Raw genomic sequence first — 15,708 nt, 5'->3', positions numbered from 1 at the left:
CAATGTTAGCCGACATGTCAAAGGAATGTTCTTAAAAGCCCAGTCAGCCCATGAGTAGTAGAGGAATCTGTCCAGGTTGCATGTTTGAATCATCTGTGTTTTGGAGGCAATGTTGGAGGTCCCTTTATCTTTTGATACCATTAATGACTGAGCTTTAAGCATGTAAATACACGTGTGTGTGTGGTCGGTCGGTCAGTGAACACATGATCTGGAAACTAATGAGATATTGCACATCTATTACACACATGAAAGCAGCATTTTTTTTGAGGCTGTATAAAAATATCACTATTATCACAATCAGATGGTAAAATTAATCATCAGTTGGTTTTTAATTGTCATGCACCACACCATGCTAACAAGTGTTCTAACTACAGTCTTCAGCTACAGACCCAACATCGCATGATCTCAGCTGAGTGATTTTCATTAATAATTCTTTAATAATTAACAATACATGCAGGTATAGGATTATGGGTAATTTGACTCCTTCCAACCTGGAAGTTGAAAGTGACAAATGAAAAACTCGAGTAATGTCATCACAGAAAAGCACTTATATAACCCACATCTTTTCATGACACCCATTTAAAGAACACATGAATACCAAGAATCACATCAGGCATGTGCAGCTCAGATAGCAAAATCAAAGAACAAATGTATATTTTGAAGGAAGATCTTGTAGATGAGGTCAAATGGGTGAGGATGCACCTGCACAGTGCACATGACAGATGTGGAGTCAGGGTAGGTGAGGTTTCCCAGCGTGCACTGCAACTGGCCATCCCTGTGCAATTCACACTATTTGTGATTGAGGTACGGTGTGATTAGGCTGTGATTACTTGGGTACTTTGAAAGGTGCTATATAACTGGAAATTATTATTATTACTCAGTAACTACAGCAAATTAATCTAATTTGAAATAAATCTGAGAAATTTCTCAAAAGTTTGAATTTGGGTCTGATCAAAACATTCATAGAGATTTGGAGATTTTATATTTTGTGAGACCTGCTGATTTGAAACCATTTGCATGGTTTTCTTTACCTTCTGTATTGGTATGTTAATGTGAAGTGCTTCAAATATACGCCCCATTATTGCGTTTACATGTACTTCTTGAGCCAATTAATCATATCCTCCCTGGCCTCCAAAATGGATGGTCTGTCTGGCTCATTGATGTCTTCTCTTTTACGATGAACAAATCCGTGGGTCTGATCAGGGAAGATCTTCACTCGATAATCAACTGTGCACCTCTCCTTCAGTTTTGCCTCAAGTCCAGTCACCTGGGTTTGAACCAGAAGAATAAATGTTAAAGCAAGTGTGTGTGAAGTTCTGTTGTACGTCATCTTAGCGATGAGGTACGTTAAGTCTCACCTGCTCAAGTGGGATCACCGTGTCCTTCTCACCAAAAATGAAGAGAGTCGGACTCTTGAGTTCATAGCAGTCCTCTCTCTCTCGGATGATCCCTGTGAAGTGTGGTGTAATTACCCTGTGCACGTGCCGGTTTTAATGAGTGTGAGAGAAATTATTGATTATTGACTAATCATCATTGATTAGATCATGTTTAGTTATTATAAGAGATCATTATGAACTTTATGATTTAGTATTTGTTCATTCTGACTAAGCAGAAGGACTACAATAATGAAGTAGTGTGATTCAGTGTAACCATGTTTAGTTCATATTAGGCATGTGTGCTATACGTGACCCAGGTCAGGGAGAGTGCTGAGGGTAAGAGCACTCTGTTAACTGGTAGTCACTAGGCTACTAGTCTTGGGTCATTTAGCTTTCTCTGTGTTCAACTGATACATCAGTTGCTTCCGCTAACTCTAGGGACGTCCATATTAGAAGATACACATATGTGAGACAAAGTAGCCTGCTGGACGCTTATGTTTTGGAACATGCTGTGCTAAAGATAACCTGCTGTTAGAGCTGCTGAATTGTGTTTAAGATTGTATATAAGCAGGGGGAGTGCCCCCCTGTCTTCAGAGTTGTCATGCTTGAATGAGACTATCATGTCTGTGTCTGTCTTGTATCTGTCTTTGTCCTATTTATATATATTTATATTTTTGTAATAAATTAATCATTTAACCACGTCTGAGTCCTCATCCATTTATTAGAAAATTTCCACGACATGAGTAATAGTGTTACGTGAACATTACCATAGACTGAAACTGCAGCCACGATCTCGGAGTACTGTAGGGTCATGTAGTGTGTGGCCACACCTCCCCAACAGAAGCCCACCACACCAATCCTTTTGGCACCACACTGCTCCTTAAGGTACTTCAAAACTACATCCACCTCCCTGGTGAAAGACAGCAACGTGGAGTCATCACAGACACGGGACGGGAGAAGAGTGCTTCACTCCTGCTTTCAATGGAACAGCAGTTAACCCGAGTCTTTAGAGCCATTACTTGCTGATGTTGGTGGGTTTTTTATCCTCTAGCCAGAGTTGGAACGTTGACCAGTCATTAGAAGGACTCCATGGTTCCTTTCCAACAAAGAAATCTGGGCAAACTGCACTGTAACCACAAAAATACATTGTTATCATTGCATGTTAGATATGAATTCAATTAAATATTAACTGTCCTTATTGTGATAGGAAGTATTACACATATCCATTTGAAGACAGCATGTCTGCCATGTATCTCGTATTGGGGAGCTGCCATCCAAAAATGTCCTGAATTACAATGACAGCTTTTTCAGTAGGACATTTGGGCTTTACAACATAAGATTGAATGTGCTCGATTTGAACCTCCTGCCCAAGACTCCCATATTCCATCCTGTCCCCAATGTCACACGGGCAAGGTCTTGCTTCATTCGCCATCTGTAACAGATGCATGGCTTTAAAGTGTTGCATTCGGATCAAAGATCAGCTAGGAGCGTCGGAATAAAATAACCATGCCCCCCAGGAGCAAATTATTAGAATGTAAGGAAATCTGATCAGACTGCTTCTCATCTCACTCACGTGACTGTTTGCTCACGTGACACATTTATGTAACTTGTGTTACAAAATCCCGTCTGAAGACCGGACAAACCTGAACGCTACAAACTGCTTTTGGGTATACCTGCTGATATTTTCTGTAGAAACTTTAAAATGCTTTCTTATTGTTTACCTATACACATACAATAGACATATATTGTTATATTACTGTTGTTTACTGGACGACGTTAGGGAAAATAAAACCCTTATACCTATGGTATCATTGGTGGAGTGTAGTTTGTTCCACTTACCGTAAAGTATCTTTGAGTAGTAGGAGGTAAATGCAATAACGAACAACCGTCCGAGTAGCGACGTCTTCCTCACTTTTATACCCCAACCAGAGAGGACTTGTGCCCTCCCGTGATAGGAACGCCCACCACAAACAATTAGTAACGGCTGGGTGTAGAATAAAAGTAATACTGTGTCTCGCGATGATGACAGGTTCTAAAAGAGGGAATTAACTTTTAATATGTATATGCCATTTCTGGGCTTCCATGGTTGTGATAAATCTTCTCAAATTACTATATTTAAGTGATCTTTAAAGGTTCTTTGGAATGTTCCTGGTGAGGTTCTCATTGCATCGGATCTGTTCATCCATCGCAGTTGCAGAAGAAGTTGCTGTTTTATGGATTAGCATGGATTAGTTACTTATTATATTGAGGAACGTCAGATTTGCCCATTTGTTACAGCTACGTGTTACAGCTCAGTAAAAGGCACCGCTGGGATTCGAACCCAGGATCTCCTGTTTACTAGACAGGCGCTTTAACCAACTAAGCCACGGCGCCGCGTGCGTCCCATCGAAAGTAACCTTCTTTATTTCAGAACATAACAGCATCATCTATAGGTTCATAATCATATTTAGACACAAGCAGATACTTGATTAAGGCATCTATCGACATAAAACAAATCACAATGGTTCGGTCTGACACATAAAACATATTATGTTGCGCCGTGGACGCAGCGATATAACTGACCTAGTAGCTACCTTAGAACATTATTTGGCCTTACACCTTAACTATCTTAGCAGACCTAGTTGTGTGGTAAAGCCAAAAGTATTAACATTGGTTTGTCTGTACGTAGTTGATGGCCATCAAAGACATTAATCATCATCATCATCATCATCATCATCATCATCTTCTTCTTCTTCTTCTTCTTTCAGGTGTTCCTGTTAGGGGTCACCACCGTGGTGTCTCCATCTTGCCCTGTCCTCTTTGGTCTTCCTCTTCTCCTGCTTAGCAACTTCAACCTCAGCACCTCTCTTTACACCTCTCTTTCTCTTTCTCTTCCAACCTTTCTCCACCTCTCTATCTCCTTCACGCATCTCGTTCACTTCATCTCACTCCATGCTGACTTCCATTCCCCTTCTCTCCAACACATAACTCCATCTCTCCAATCTCCACTCATCCTGCTCCTCATCCATCCATCATCCACTCACCTTACTGCTGTCACACTAGCCTGCTAGCCACACATCTTCAACCACCCTCACATATTTCTCTGCCACTCTTGATTTCCTCATGCAATACAACAGCTCCTCTCTCAGCACCATATCATGAGCTTCCTGTAGATCTACACAGTGCAACAGATTCTACTCCACACTTCTCCATCAACACTGGAGACAGGATGGAATATGGGAGTCTTGGGGAGGAGGTTCAAATCGAGCACATTCAATCTTATGTTGTAAAGCTCAAGTCTCCCACTGAAAAAGCTGTCAATGGAATTTCATTCCGATGTCATTTTTTGTGGCAGCTCCTCAATGCAAGATACATGGCCGACACGCTGTCCTCCATATATGCAATATCTCCATTCAAAGCGCCACATCTTTGGTGCACCCTATGGTGTTATGATAAATGTTGCTCACAAACCCTCACCTCTTTTCTCCACGCACGTCTGCCACTCTTTTCCCAGATCTTCGTGCTGTGATTGATCAACGTCACGCCTCAGTAATGACTGAAGCTCTGCACGACACCCTGGTTCATAACAACCAGAACAACAGTGTTCTTCTCCATTCCTCGGGCGTCCTCTCACATGCAAAGATTTTGTATTTAAAAATGCAGTTAAACACTCCATTGTCATCTCTCCAAAACATCTCCATGTCTCCTCTGGTATGTCATCTGGTCCAGCTGCTTGTCCACTATTCAGTCTCTTCAGATAACACTTCCTCTTCTCTGCTCATTGATTCACAATCTCTATATCATCCAACCTTTTCTTCCACTTCTTCATTCTTACCCTCCACCCCTCTCCTCTACCCTTCTTCTCCTCCTTGGCCCGACAGTAGCAGAATGTCCATCACTATCCATCACTAGTTGATGTCCTCGTTAACATGGGCCTAGACCGATCCAGACTGTAATTATGACTTTTGATCACATGCCACAGTTTTAACACCAGATGTCCATCATTACACAACCGTCACTACTGACCTGGGTTTGACTGCACGACTTACAGCCCCAAAGACTATCTCACAAGACCACGCTATGCTTGTTGTGCTAGTGTTTTTGTTTTAATGTTTATTCAAGATAAACATCTTGTGGAGGGCCAGAGTCATTGAGTCATTACACCAACGCAGTGCAATTAAGCTTTCGTCCAGCAGAGGGTGCTGTAGGCCTGCTCTCGTGTTCTTTGCAATGAACGAGACAAGAGGCCATTTTCTGAAACAAAGAACCTTCAGCCGTGGCCCACAGTCCGGGCACGCTTGAGAGTGGAATGTGCTTTAATGACAAATCACATAAGGAATCAAATACACACTTCTTACGCCCCCCTGTGTTCCTGTATGTAAATAGCAGATATCATTTGCAAGCAAGAAAAAAACGTAACTTGTCACAAGCCATAGAGTCATAGTGGAGAAGTTGTGATAAGAACTTATAAAGTCAGTATCTAAACAAGCAGTCCATGCATGCACGTCCTCACTCCATTTCACTGTGCTGTTCTTTCAAACGAACATCTGCTGATTTCACAGATGGCTTTGCCCAGACTTGGGTTAAGATACACCAACTAAGCCCACACTTTAACCCAAGTACACTTACTGAGCCCAGACTTGGGTTAAGATACACCAACTAAGCCCAGACTTGGGTTAAGATACACCCACTAAGCCCAGACTTGGGCTTAAGTACACTTACTGAGCCCAGACTTGGGTTAAGATACACCCACTAAGCCCAGACTTGGGTTAAGATACACCCACTAAGCCTAGACTTGGGTTAAGATACACCCACTAAGCACAGACTTGGGCTAAAGTACACTTACTAAGCCCAGACTTGGGTTAAGATACACCCACTAAGCCCAGACTTGGGCTAAAGTACACTTACTGAGCCCAGACTTGGGTTAAGATACACTCACTAAATCAGCCAGTACAGTATTATGAATACCTTTAAAGAGTGGACCGCATTAATACCATTAGGGTGGATCAAACATGGGCTTTTAAACAAATAAACATAGCAAAGCACTCAGTAAACCTCAGAGAGACACATACACAGCCAGACCCTTGATCTTTGGCTTATATAAATGTTTTATCAGTAAGCATGTGGTGTTTTCATAGGCAGTTCGACATTGGGAAGGTGCCATAAATCATTTCTATATGTGATCATTTTCATTCCCTGCAGTCTGGAACTAAAGTGTACATACACATCTGCTTTTTGCCATCATCTTGTGTCTGGTGTTCAGAAATGACCAACTAAAACTGAACAATAAGAACATTTATTTAAGGAAAAAGTTACAAAGTCTCCAAATAGCAGTAAACCATCAGATCACGGTAAATGTCTTAGCAATCTGATTATGCTCAAGTACAATTATACCACAGTTAGTTCCGACCCTACAATGTGATTGGCTGAGAGGCGATCTAGGAGTGCCAATATTACATGTTATAGCACTGTAACCGAAGCTCTCCATGTATTACTCCGCCACATACAGGTAACCTAGCAACGAAGCGGCGTTTACAAGCCAAACAGCGCAACTACAAACAAGTATCAAAAGTATCAAAATGAATTACACGGATTTAATTAAATCTATTGGCTTCGAAACCATTTGTTTCGATCTGAAACTGGAGGATGACGTTATAAATGACCAGCCTGATTCCTCCAATGAGCCTCCAAGGTTTGTCATGCTTACAAATAATGATTTGGATGAGCTGGAAATGCAGAAAAACGAAATTAATACCGTTAAACAAACGTCCTGGGCTCTTAATGTATTTACATCCTGGTTAAAGAGCAACGACACTGCAGTCGATTTTAGTATTAACAACAAAAATGAAATGAATCAGCTTTTACGACGTTTTTATGGATCCGTCAGAAACGTGAAGGGAGAGTTATATGGCATCAGCAGCTTCGTTGGTTTAGAGCTGGACTGAACATATACCTGAACGAATCAGCTGTGGATGGTCAATAATTGTACTTTATTTTTAATAAATACAACTTTATCAACAGTTGTTTTTGTGTATATTTACCTCTATAATATTTATTGGGTAAGGCTGTTCCAGTGTTGTGTAAGTTTAGCAGCGAGCCATTGAATGGAACTATTTTAACTGGCGGAGTGTTTTTAACCAAACAGGTCGTATTTTCTCGTCCTCTTTTACTCAAAATCTTTCAATAAACAGCGATAATGGAACTGTGGTATAATCGCAATAATACACTCGAGGTTCGTGCTATAACGGGTAATATCGGCACTGCTGTGCTGATCTACGGCACTCGGCCTGCGGCCTCGTGCCTACGACCGCAGCACAGCAGTGCCGATATTACCCGTTATAGCACTCCCTCTCGTGTATTATTGCGTCATTAAGATATATGGGTATGGTTTATTAAACATGATTATTTTATTCTGCAGAGGGATACATGTGACAAGGTTAAAAATCTAGTTTGGATATACTGTCATTAGTATACCTTAATCCACACAGTACAAAACCTTTCAGAGACTGGAGTTTGGTGTCTGTATGCACATGACATGGGGGGGTGGGGGGGGGGGGGGGGGGCTAAAACACGAACATGACCCGCAAGACAAAAACATGAGGTTATGAATCAGTATCTGAGGAAGTTCTAACCCAGAAATCATCACTACATGATCAGGCTGGGAAGGGGGGGGGGGGGGAGGAGGGAGGGGCCAGACCATAGCAGAAAATGTGGTTTTCTTCTTTTTTTAAATCAATAAAAAAATTATTTTTTAAGAAAAAAAAGTTCTTTTTAAAATGAGCATCAGCTGCAGTGCAACATCAAAGGCAGATTCCATGACTCCATGCAAAATACATAATTTTCTGAGCCTGCTTAGAGTGGCATCCTTTTGAAGTTCTGTAGATGGACAAGAAAAGTGAGAGCTCTTCTAAACTGGTAAAGCCCACCCGTCTCCCCAACACAATTTCATATTTTCAGTTGTGTACGGGTAGTACCAAAGCTCAAGAAACTATTTTAGAGCATATAAACAGAACTTGTGTAAAAGGTTCTGGAACTTTAAGTGTAGTTTTTAGGTTTAAAGGTTCTAAATCCATCGCTCGATCGCTACATGCAGCTTCTATTTGTGCATATGTAGGAAATGTCTACTAAATTGTTCGTTCAATTGTAGTTATATCATTATAAACTGTCACTGATAAAATGATTGATCCTACATGGCATGTGCCTTTAAAGTTTTCTATAGAAATGAGTAATTTTTTTGGTATGAGCTTGCCCACGAAAAGGAGGGGGAGACAAAAAACAAACAAACAAAAACAAAGTAAGAAATGCAAAATGTGCTTTAGCCCTTTTGCTCATGGAACAAAAAAACAAAATAAACAAGCAGCTGTTTGTACCAGTGGATTAAGATGAGTCTCCACCAGTTTTAATAAATAATAAAGAGCATTACAGTACAGAGAGTGAGAGAGAAAGAAGAAGAGGAAGAGAGAGAGAGAGAGAGAGAGACTGGGGAAGGAGATGTGAGTGCATCCTCTGTTCCTCTCATCATCTCTTACATCATCAGCAGTGGGAGGGGCTGCACAGTAAGACACGCCCCTTACAGTGCAACATTTGCCAACATCACTATTAGTGTCACCATTTCTCAATTGTTCTTCACATTACTAACATCAACAGAAATGTATTCATGTAGGCTTATATACGCACAAACTACGGGCAGAAAGACAAGTGGACTTGTTTCTCATCTGCATATAACTGATTATCTACTATTTTGTTAATTTTGTCCAGTTGTTCATAAGTGCAGTAAGTTGCATTAGGTACGTGTGTGTGTGTGTGTGTGTATGCACATAATAAACATATTACTTCCTCAAACACTATTGAACAGAATAAACTGGAAAGTGCATGACCTCACACAGAACAACATGGTGTGTCAGGGATATGCTGTGGTTCTTCTGGATGGTGCGATTACAGACTAACTTGTGCGCAAAAACAAAAACAAGAATAAAAAGTGTATGGGAACCTTCTAACCATAACCTTCTGTTATGTGTGTTTCCCCATCAAATGAGATTGGTAGTACGGGGAGGGTAGGTGTGTTAACCCAGCAGCAGTAACCCAACCCTTTCTACCCAGAAGACCTAAGAGTCTGGATCTTTTATTTCTCCTAAATAAGCACTGGCCTACTCTTTAAAAGCTTCATCAGTATTTTAGTATTTTTCACATCTGTAAACTTTTTTTTGTGTTTTTTTTGTTTGTTTGTTTTTTTTTAATCTTCTCAGAGACGACGACGACACCCTCAGCTGCAACGTCTAACGTGTTCCAGAACGTATTCCGGGAAATGTAAGCTGCACACTTGCAGACCGTCCAGTTTGCAAGGCATCCTGGGATACTCGTCCTCCTTCCACTTGTTTTCCTCGGGGTCAAAGGTGAGGATGGAGTCGCTGTAATGGCCGTTGTAGCACAGGCCTCCAAGCACCATGATCTGCCGGTCCAACACGGCCACGCCGTGACCGCTGCGGCCTATGGGCATGGAGGCCAGGATGGTCCACTCGTCCGTCTCGGGGTTGTACACCTCCGTGGACGGGCAGCCCTGCGACTCGAACGACGCCCGCAGGATCACGCACACGCCGCCAAACACGTACAGCTTCCCGTTGTGGGAGATCATTTTGTGGAAGCAGCGTGCGTAGTTCATTTTGGACTTGTTCTCCCAGCAGCTGGTGAGCACGGGCGTTCTGCGCGGGCGTTGTTCCGACGGACCCTCCCGCTCGGGGTCGAAAACGCAAACCTGCTTGGAGGTGGAGGAGGAGGTGATCCCGCCCGTGATGTACAGCTTGCCGTTCAACACCGTGCCCTCGTGCCCGTACTTGTTGACCGGATACGGGTCCACGAACTCCCACTTGTCCTCGGCGATGTCGTACCGCTCCGTGGAGTAAAACGTCTCGTCCCGCGTACGACCCGCCACGGCGTAGATGAACTTCCCGATGACGCCGACGGCGAACTCCGAGCGCGGGACCGACATATCGGCCATGCGGAGCCAGGAGTTCTGCCGGGGGTCGTAGCGGTAGACCTTGGAGGAGGCGTGGAACTCCCCGTCCGGACCCAGCTCCTCGCCGCCCAGCAGGAACGCGAAGTTGTTGACGATAGCCAGGCAGTCGGGGCGGAGAGGAACCTGCGGGCCCTCCAGCTCCCACCACACCTTGGGCCGGTGGAGCAGCAGGATCTTGCTGTTGACCATGCTGTGGCCGATCATCCCGCGGAAGACGGCCGTCTGCGGCCGAACCGAGCGGATCCGGTTGGACTTGCGCTCCACCAGCGGCTGTTCGTTCACCGCGTGGAAGTAGCCCAGCGCCTGCTCCACCTCCTGCCTCAGCTGCCGGGAGTAACGGTAAAACTCGGAGGTCTTCACCTGCGGGACAAAGCCGACAGAAAATCACTCGGACGCTCCCGGGACTCCGCAAGCCCCGCCCACTGCCGCCACTCACCTTCTCGAACACCTGGGTGGGCGTCATGAGGCAGAAACGCAGGTTCTGCACCACGGCGTCGGTGTGCCGCCACCTTCGACGGTCGTGCCGAAGCCACGCCTGCACGGCCTCGTACAGCTCCAGCTCGGCGAATCGGCTGAGCCGGTCGCTGCCCAGGTACGCCGTCAGCTTCTCCAGGCTCAGGTAGGACAGGAAGTCCGGCCGCGCCATCAGCGGGACGAAGTTCTCCAGCAGGAAGGCGTCGAGCTGCTCCTGGACGCCCTCCACGCCCACGCTGAAGTCCTCCAGCAGACGCATGACCTCGGCGCAGTTCTCCAGGCAGATCTTGGCCAGGAGGAAGGAGCAGCAGAACTCCACGGCCTCGGTGAGCTGCACGTACATGGCCGCCTGCAGGATCTCCTGCACCGTGGGCATGCTCAGCTCCAGAGAGCCGTAGTACATGAAGCGCAGGACGTGGCCAAACCCGGCCGCCGTCAGGCCCTTCATGTGGATCTTGTCCTGGTCGCGTTCCCGCATGTCGGCGGTGAACATGACCCGGAAGTAGTCGCTCTGCGTGGCCAACAGCGCCTTGTGCGCCTGGAAGTGGTGCTCCTCGATGAGGAGGGTGACGTCCAGCAGCAGGCGTTCCTCATATAAGGCTCGGAAGCCTGAGGATACGCTCCCATCATGCACCTGGGACAGGTACACCTCTACATCCCCCGCCATGAGACACCTGCAGGAGCACAGTGACATGAGCACCTTCAGGACATTCAGGACATTTCAAAAGCACATTTCACTAGAACTCTGGCCTCCTCATGAAGAAACACCGTATGGATCACTGCTCCACATATCTAGTAAATTCCTTAAAGGGTCCTGCAAAAAAGGTGCACCATTCACAAACGTTCTTAGCACCATAAAGCTGGGATTCGGGTTTGGATCCCAGTCGTGCCACACGTCCCCACTGGACAAGGATGTGCCGCTGATGTTCACATTTGGAAGAGGAATGAAACAAGACCAATGCACACGTACCACATCAATACAGGTGCATGTGGTCCTGCTCTTGGATATTACTGAGAGAAAATGTTTTTTTTATGTTATGTAAAAATGGCTCATACCTCCCAAAGACAAGAATGTTTCTGACTAAAGTCCTTCATCACTGAGATTATTTCTACTGCTACATCTTTAATTACAGTACAATGTAGTTACTCCCCAGAATCGTCTTCAGATACACACACACACACACACACACACACACACACACTTAAAACCTGCATCATGATCCATTATTACTGTAATTTAAACATTAGTAAGACTAGTGTAAAAATAAACATGTCACTCCATACACAGTTCCATATGACCTTGAGTTTGCCAGTTGTTAAAGATGCTTCTGGAAGGACCTCAAGAACATTCATACCTCAGCACTTTGAGTTATGCTGTTGACACAGCTTTGATGCTCTCTCTCTCCCTCTTACTCTCACTCATTTACTCTCACTCGCTCACTCACTCACACACAGTGCACACTCACCTCTGATTGGCCACGGGCATGTCACAGGAGGGTGTCCGAGCCAATCAGAGGACAGTGACCCTTGTGTCCGTAGAGAAAAAAAAGCTCTTTTCTGAAGCTTTTCACCTAAATGACAAGTTAACAGATATTTAACCTAAATGACAAAAAGTCCCACTTTAAAATTAAAATGAAACACATTGATTGCATGACAAGATCAATGATCTTGTATCAATTACACATACCATTTGTTTTCTTCTTCGCATAAAACTTCAAAAGACACAAAAAAGTCATTTTAACCCCTATAATAATGTTTTGTTGGGGGAATAAACTGATTAAAGAGCAACACATGGGTTAGCATGCTTTGTTAGTTTATACGCTACACTCACACAGCTACAGTATTATGACAGGATAGGGCTTTGAATTGTCTGAAAAAGCCAAGATTTGTCTCAGCCAATCAGGATAAAAAGGCAACACCTTTCCACTGTACCACCACACCCCTGCACTCTTTCTATGTGCAAGATGCCTGTTGAATTGACAGAACTGTCCAACATGACTCTGTATGCACCCTTGAATCAGTGTGATTGATGGACCTTTTACAATGAAGCTCATTTAATATTTCAAACAGGTATTAACATTCTTGCGTATAGCTGCTTAAAAATGTAGGCTATGACAAAACTCAATAACTGTGAGCCATTAACTCCATTAACTTTGCAAGGTGAAACAAAAGGCAGAGCTGTTTGACCTGTGACCTGTGACCTGTGAGTATACCTTGTGGTGTCCTCCTCCGAGCCGGGGGACGGCTTCATCGACACTGTGCCGAAGGGAAGTTCACATTTCCTTTGTTTGTGTGTCCCCTGCTCTGGTGTGTGAAAAGCACAGCGGTTTTACTGTAACGACAATACATCCACTCCCCCATACTGTAAATGAGCTTTAAACACACATCCACACCCACAACTACATACCACGACAACTAATTAGTTTCTGCGTATACCCAACACCAAATAAAACATGATGCATTTATTTGCTTGTGCTCTCCAGCTTTGAGACAAGAGGCGTGTGATGTCCGTTGCATGTTTTAAAACCTGTCCCCCATGTGGAAGCTTACCGAAACTTTCCCTTGCCACGTTGAAATGAAAGTATTGCACATAAAAAACTATATGTTGTTAACAACGTAAAACATGGTGAATCACAACACTATGAAGTTCACCCAAACCCCAGGAAGGGTACAGCCCGGGAGCCAGGAGCACAACACGGTCACTGTCACTCACACCTTCACCTGCGTCTGACACTTCCACAGTTTTACTGTAATATGTAAATGATGTTAACTGCAACTTAACATAACGTTAAAAACATGGAGTGACCTGGCTTTGAGATCCTACCAACACATTCAGACACTGTCTAAGAGAATCAGCTATAAATTCTTCAGATAGGCCACACAGACTGAACCAAGTACCACGATTCGGGTTCTGGTGAGCGTAAACTGAAGAAGCAATTAAAATGTTCTGGATTACATGAATGCGAATGTAAGGCAGGTGAGATGACAGTTGACCGAGCGGGTTTACCTCGGCGATGCGCCTCCACACAACCCCGCTTGGACCACGGAGCCCGAGAGCCTTCGGACATGGATCGCCGCGGTTCCGGAGGGATCAGGGAGACCGAACGCCAACATTCATGATCGATGGGGAGATATCGTCCACGCGCGTCCCTGTGTGGCGATAAACCAACGTTACTTTGAATGAATTACAACATTTTGTTTGTCTATAGCCTTCACAGCCATCCCAGACGCCATATTATTGTCTGCACTGACGTCATTTCCGGAAGCAGAACCGGTCGGACGGAACCGTATTGGGTTTCAGAATTTGACAGGTCTGACTTCAGTGTGTTGGCCAAAGTTTCACCCTGCAGCGTTACTAGGTGTGATTTATCATTTAGGTATCATCGAATTATGAAATTGGAACCAAAATATAGATTAAATGGTAAAAATGTTTAATTAATGTTAGAATGTTGACAGGAATGTAATAGGCATGTTTTGGTTCTGGAGAGGCGATATTGAATTAGTTGCACATATGCATAGTATGCTGAGTTTTTTTTTCACTCAGAGTAACAATACTCTCCTACGACTTCGACGTTATGTGGGAACACGGGAATAGCCTGTGAATGTAGGATATGAAACCCAAGTTCAGATCTAGAATTTCAAGATGTTATACGGATGGACTCTCCGTGCCTTTGGGCCTCACACAGAAGTACTGTGAATGTCCTGTCCTTGTGTGTAAACATGACCAACATTATTGTGACATGAGTTTTAACCTAAACTTTCATAAATTTCCAAACTTAAGTTTTACTTCATAGAAAGTGTCACTAATTAAAATAAATAGGCCTACTTTGTTTCGTTTCATAATCTACTTGTTTAATGTTTAATTGGTTTACTGTATATTAGTCTCTTTATGAAGCAAGAGCTGTTGCCATTGCCACGTTCTGTGGCTTTCTCACAAATGGACTTATCGGGTTTTCTGTAAAGTTTCAATCTGAACGCACCTAAACAGAATTCTATATTCGCATGACCATAACAAGTGTTTGCAAGCATTTCTTACTCCTCTCAGCAGGAAATGTCTCTCATGGGGGTGTTTCATATTGTAAGTACTCAGGAGGTTCAGACTGAGATTGTATTCTGTGGTAGCAAGTAATATATCACAAAATGTTAAAATATGTAATCTTTAGGAAATCACACAATTACTTAAATAAACTAAAATAAAACACTCGTATATAATTGTAAATTATGTCAGTTATTATTTACATTTACATCTAACTTACAAAGTCGTTGGCATCTGTTCACAGAATGCACCCTAAATAGTAGGATGATAGTAGATTATTCTGGTGTCTGAGGTTTTTTTTGTGACCACTCTTTAAAAAAAATAATGTCCCCGAGGAATTTGTGTTAAAAGGCAGCCGATATGAGGGACAGTTTTATACATTCCATAACATAAATGTTTTTTTATTACATTTATTTTTTTGATACCTTGTAAATGATTTAAAAATTCCGTAGTCATTCAGAAACAATTTTCGAAACATTTAACGAATATCCTTTAATCCAATTAAATTGGATTACACTTAACACATATAATCACCTTACACTTAACACATATAATCGTTGTTATATATTCATAACTTGGAGAAACAAAGTCGGCTTAAAAAACTACAAAATGAATGACGTATATTACGCAAGACGGACCACTTATCTATCGGCATTAACTTCAACGTGTTTTTAAGATAGTACAGGTAACTGACAAACAACGAAAACTGTCCTGTATTGTTAATGGATGTATTTCGTGTTGTCAGATATTTGCAGGTGGAACAAATGTGTCCAGCCATCAGTTCTTCTTGTATTCGCATTGAACACATGGCTCCGCCAGATATTCCTCCC

General features: G+C 43.3%; 2 protein-coding genes and 1 non-coding gene across 6 annotated transcripts; all 3 read right to left on the bottom strand.

The window, feature by feature from the left end:
• Positions 1 to 94: 94 nt before the first annotated feature.
• On the bottom strand, positions 95 to 3,358 carry cmbl (carboxymethylenebutenolidase homolog (Pseudomonas)). Its single transcript, XM_077012828.1, has 6 exons — positions 3,216 to 3,358; positions 2,594 to 2,808; positions 2,396 to 2,503; positions 2,144 to 2,286; positions 1,359 to 1,450; positions 95 to 1,267 (listed from the first exon to the last, which is right to left on the bottom strand). The coding sequence occupies exons 2-6, from the start codon at positions 2,806 to 2,808 to the stop codon at positions 1,088 to 1,090; spliced, it is 738 nt and encodes a 245-aa protein (XP_076868943.1). The 5' UTR covers positions 3,216 to 3,358; the 3' UTR covers positions 95 to 1,087.
• A 317-nt stretch (positions 3,359 to 3,675) lies between these two features.
• On the bottom strand, positions 3,676 to 3,749 carry trnat-agu (transfer RNA threonine (anticodon AGU)). Its single transcript has one exon. It is a non-coding gene; the product is annotated as a tRNA-Thr (tRNA).
• Positions 3,750 to 8,716: 4,967 nt separating this feature from the next.
• klhl15 (kelch-like family member 15) lies at positions 8,717 to 14,108 on the bottom strand. 4 transcript variants are annotated; one of them, XM_077012823.1, is made up of 4 exons: positions 13,850 to 14,093; positions 13,056 to 13,146; positions 10,805 to 11,516; positions 8,717 to 10,728 (listed from the first exon to the last, which is right to left on the bottom strand). In XM_077012823.1, exons 1-4 carry the CDS (start codon positions 13,908 to 13,910, stop codon positions 9,619 to 9,621), a joined length of 1,974 nt encoding a protein of 657 aa, XP_076868938.1. In that variant the 5' UTR covers positions 13,911 to 14,093; the 3' UTR covers positions 8,717 to 9,618. The 4 variants fall into 4 exon arrangements, with proteins under 4 accessions (XP_076868938.1, XP_076868940.1, XP_076868941.1 ...); XM_077012825.1 differs by having other exon boundaries at positions 13,056 to 13,141; XM_077012826.1 differs by lacking the exon at positions 13,850 to 14,093 and adding an exon at positions 12,309 to 12,413 and having other exon boundaries at positions 13,056 to 13,841.
• Between the last annotated feature and the right edge of the window lie 1,600 nt (positions 14,109 to 15,708).

This window comes from Brachyhypopomus gauderio, chromosome 7, assembly GCF_052324685.1.
Source record: "Brachyhypopomus gauderio isolate BG-103 chromosome 7, BGAUD_0.2, whole genome shotgun sequence".
NCBI lineage: Eukaryota > Metazoa > Chordata > Actinopteri > Gymnotiformes > Hypopomidae > Brachyhypopomus > Brachyhypopomus gauderio.
The sequence above is the reverse complement of the archived record's forward strand: the minus strand, read 5'-3'. Positions and strand labels throughout refer to the sequence as shown.

Bases quoted from the DNA above. Each gene is read 5' to 3' on its own strand.
- cmbl (XM_077012828.1), bottom strand. From the start codon at position 2,808: ATGGCGAATGAAGCAAGACCTTGCCCGTGTGACATTGGGGACAGGATG. The intron at 2,287-2,395 runs GTAATGGCTCTA...GTCTTTCACCAG, and splicing joins AAACCCACCAACATCAGCAA to GGAGGTGGATGTAGTTTTGA. The intron at 1,268-1,358 runs GTGAGACTTAAC...GTTCAAACCCAG, and splicing joins CGGTGATCCCACTTGAGCAG to GTGACTGGACTTGAGGCAAA.
- klhl15 (XM_077012823.1), bottom strand. From the start codon at position 13,910: ATGTCCGAAGGCTCTCGGGCTCCGTGGTCCAAGCGGGGTTGTGTGGAG. The intron at 13,147-13,849 runs GTAAACCCGCTC...TTCACACACCAG, and splicing joins TGTGGAGGCGCATCGCCGAG to AGCAGGGGACACACAAACAA. The intron at 11,517-13,055 runs GTATACTCACAG...GTGCTCCTGCAG, and splicing joins TCGGAGGAGGACACCACAAG to GTGTCTCATGGCGGGGGATG.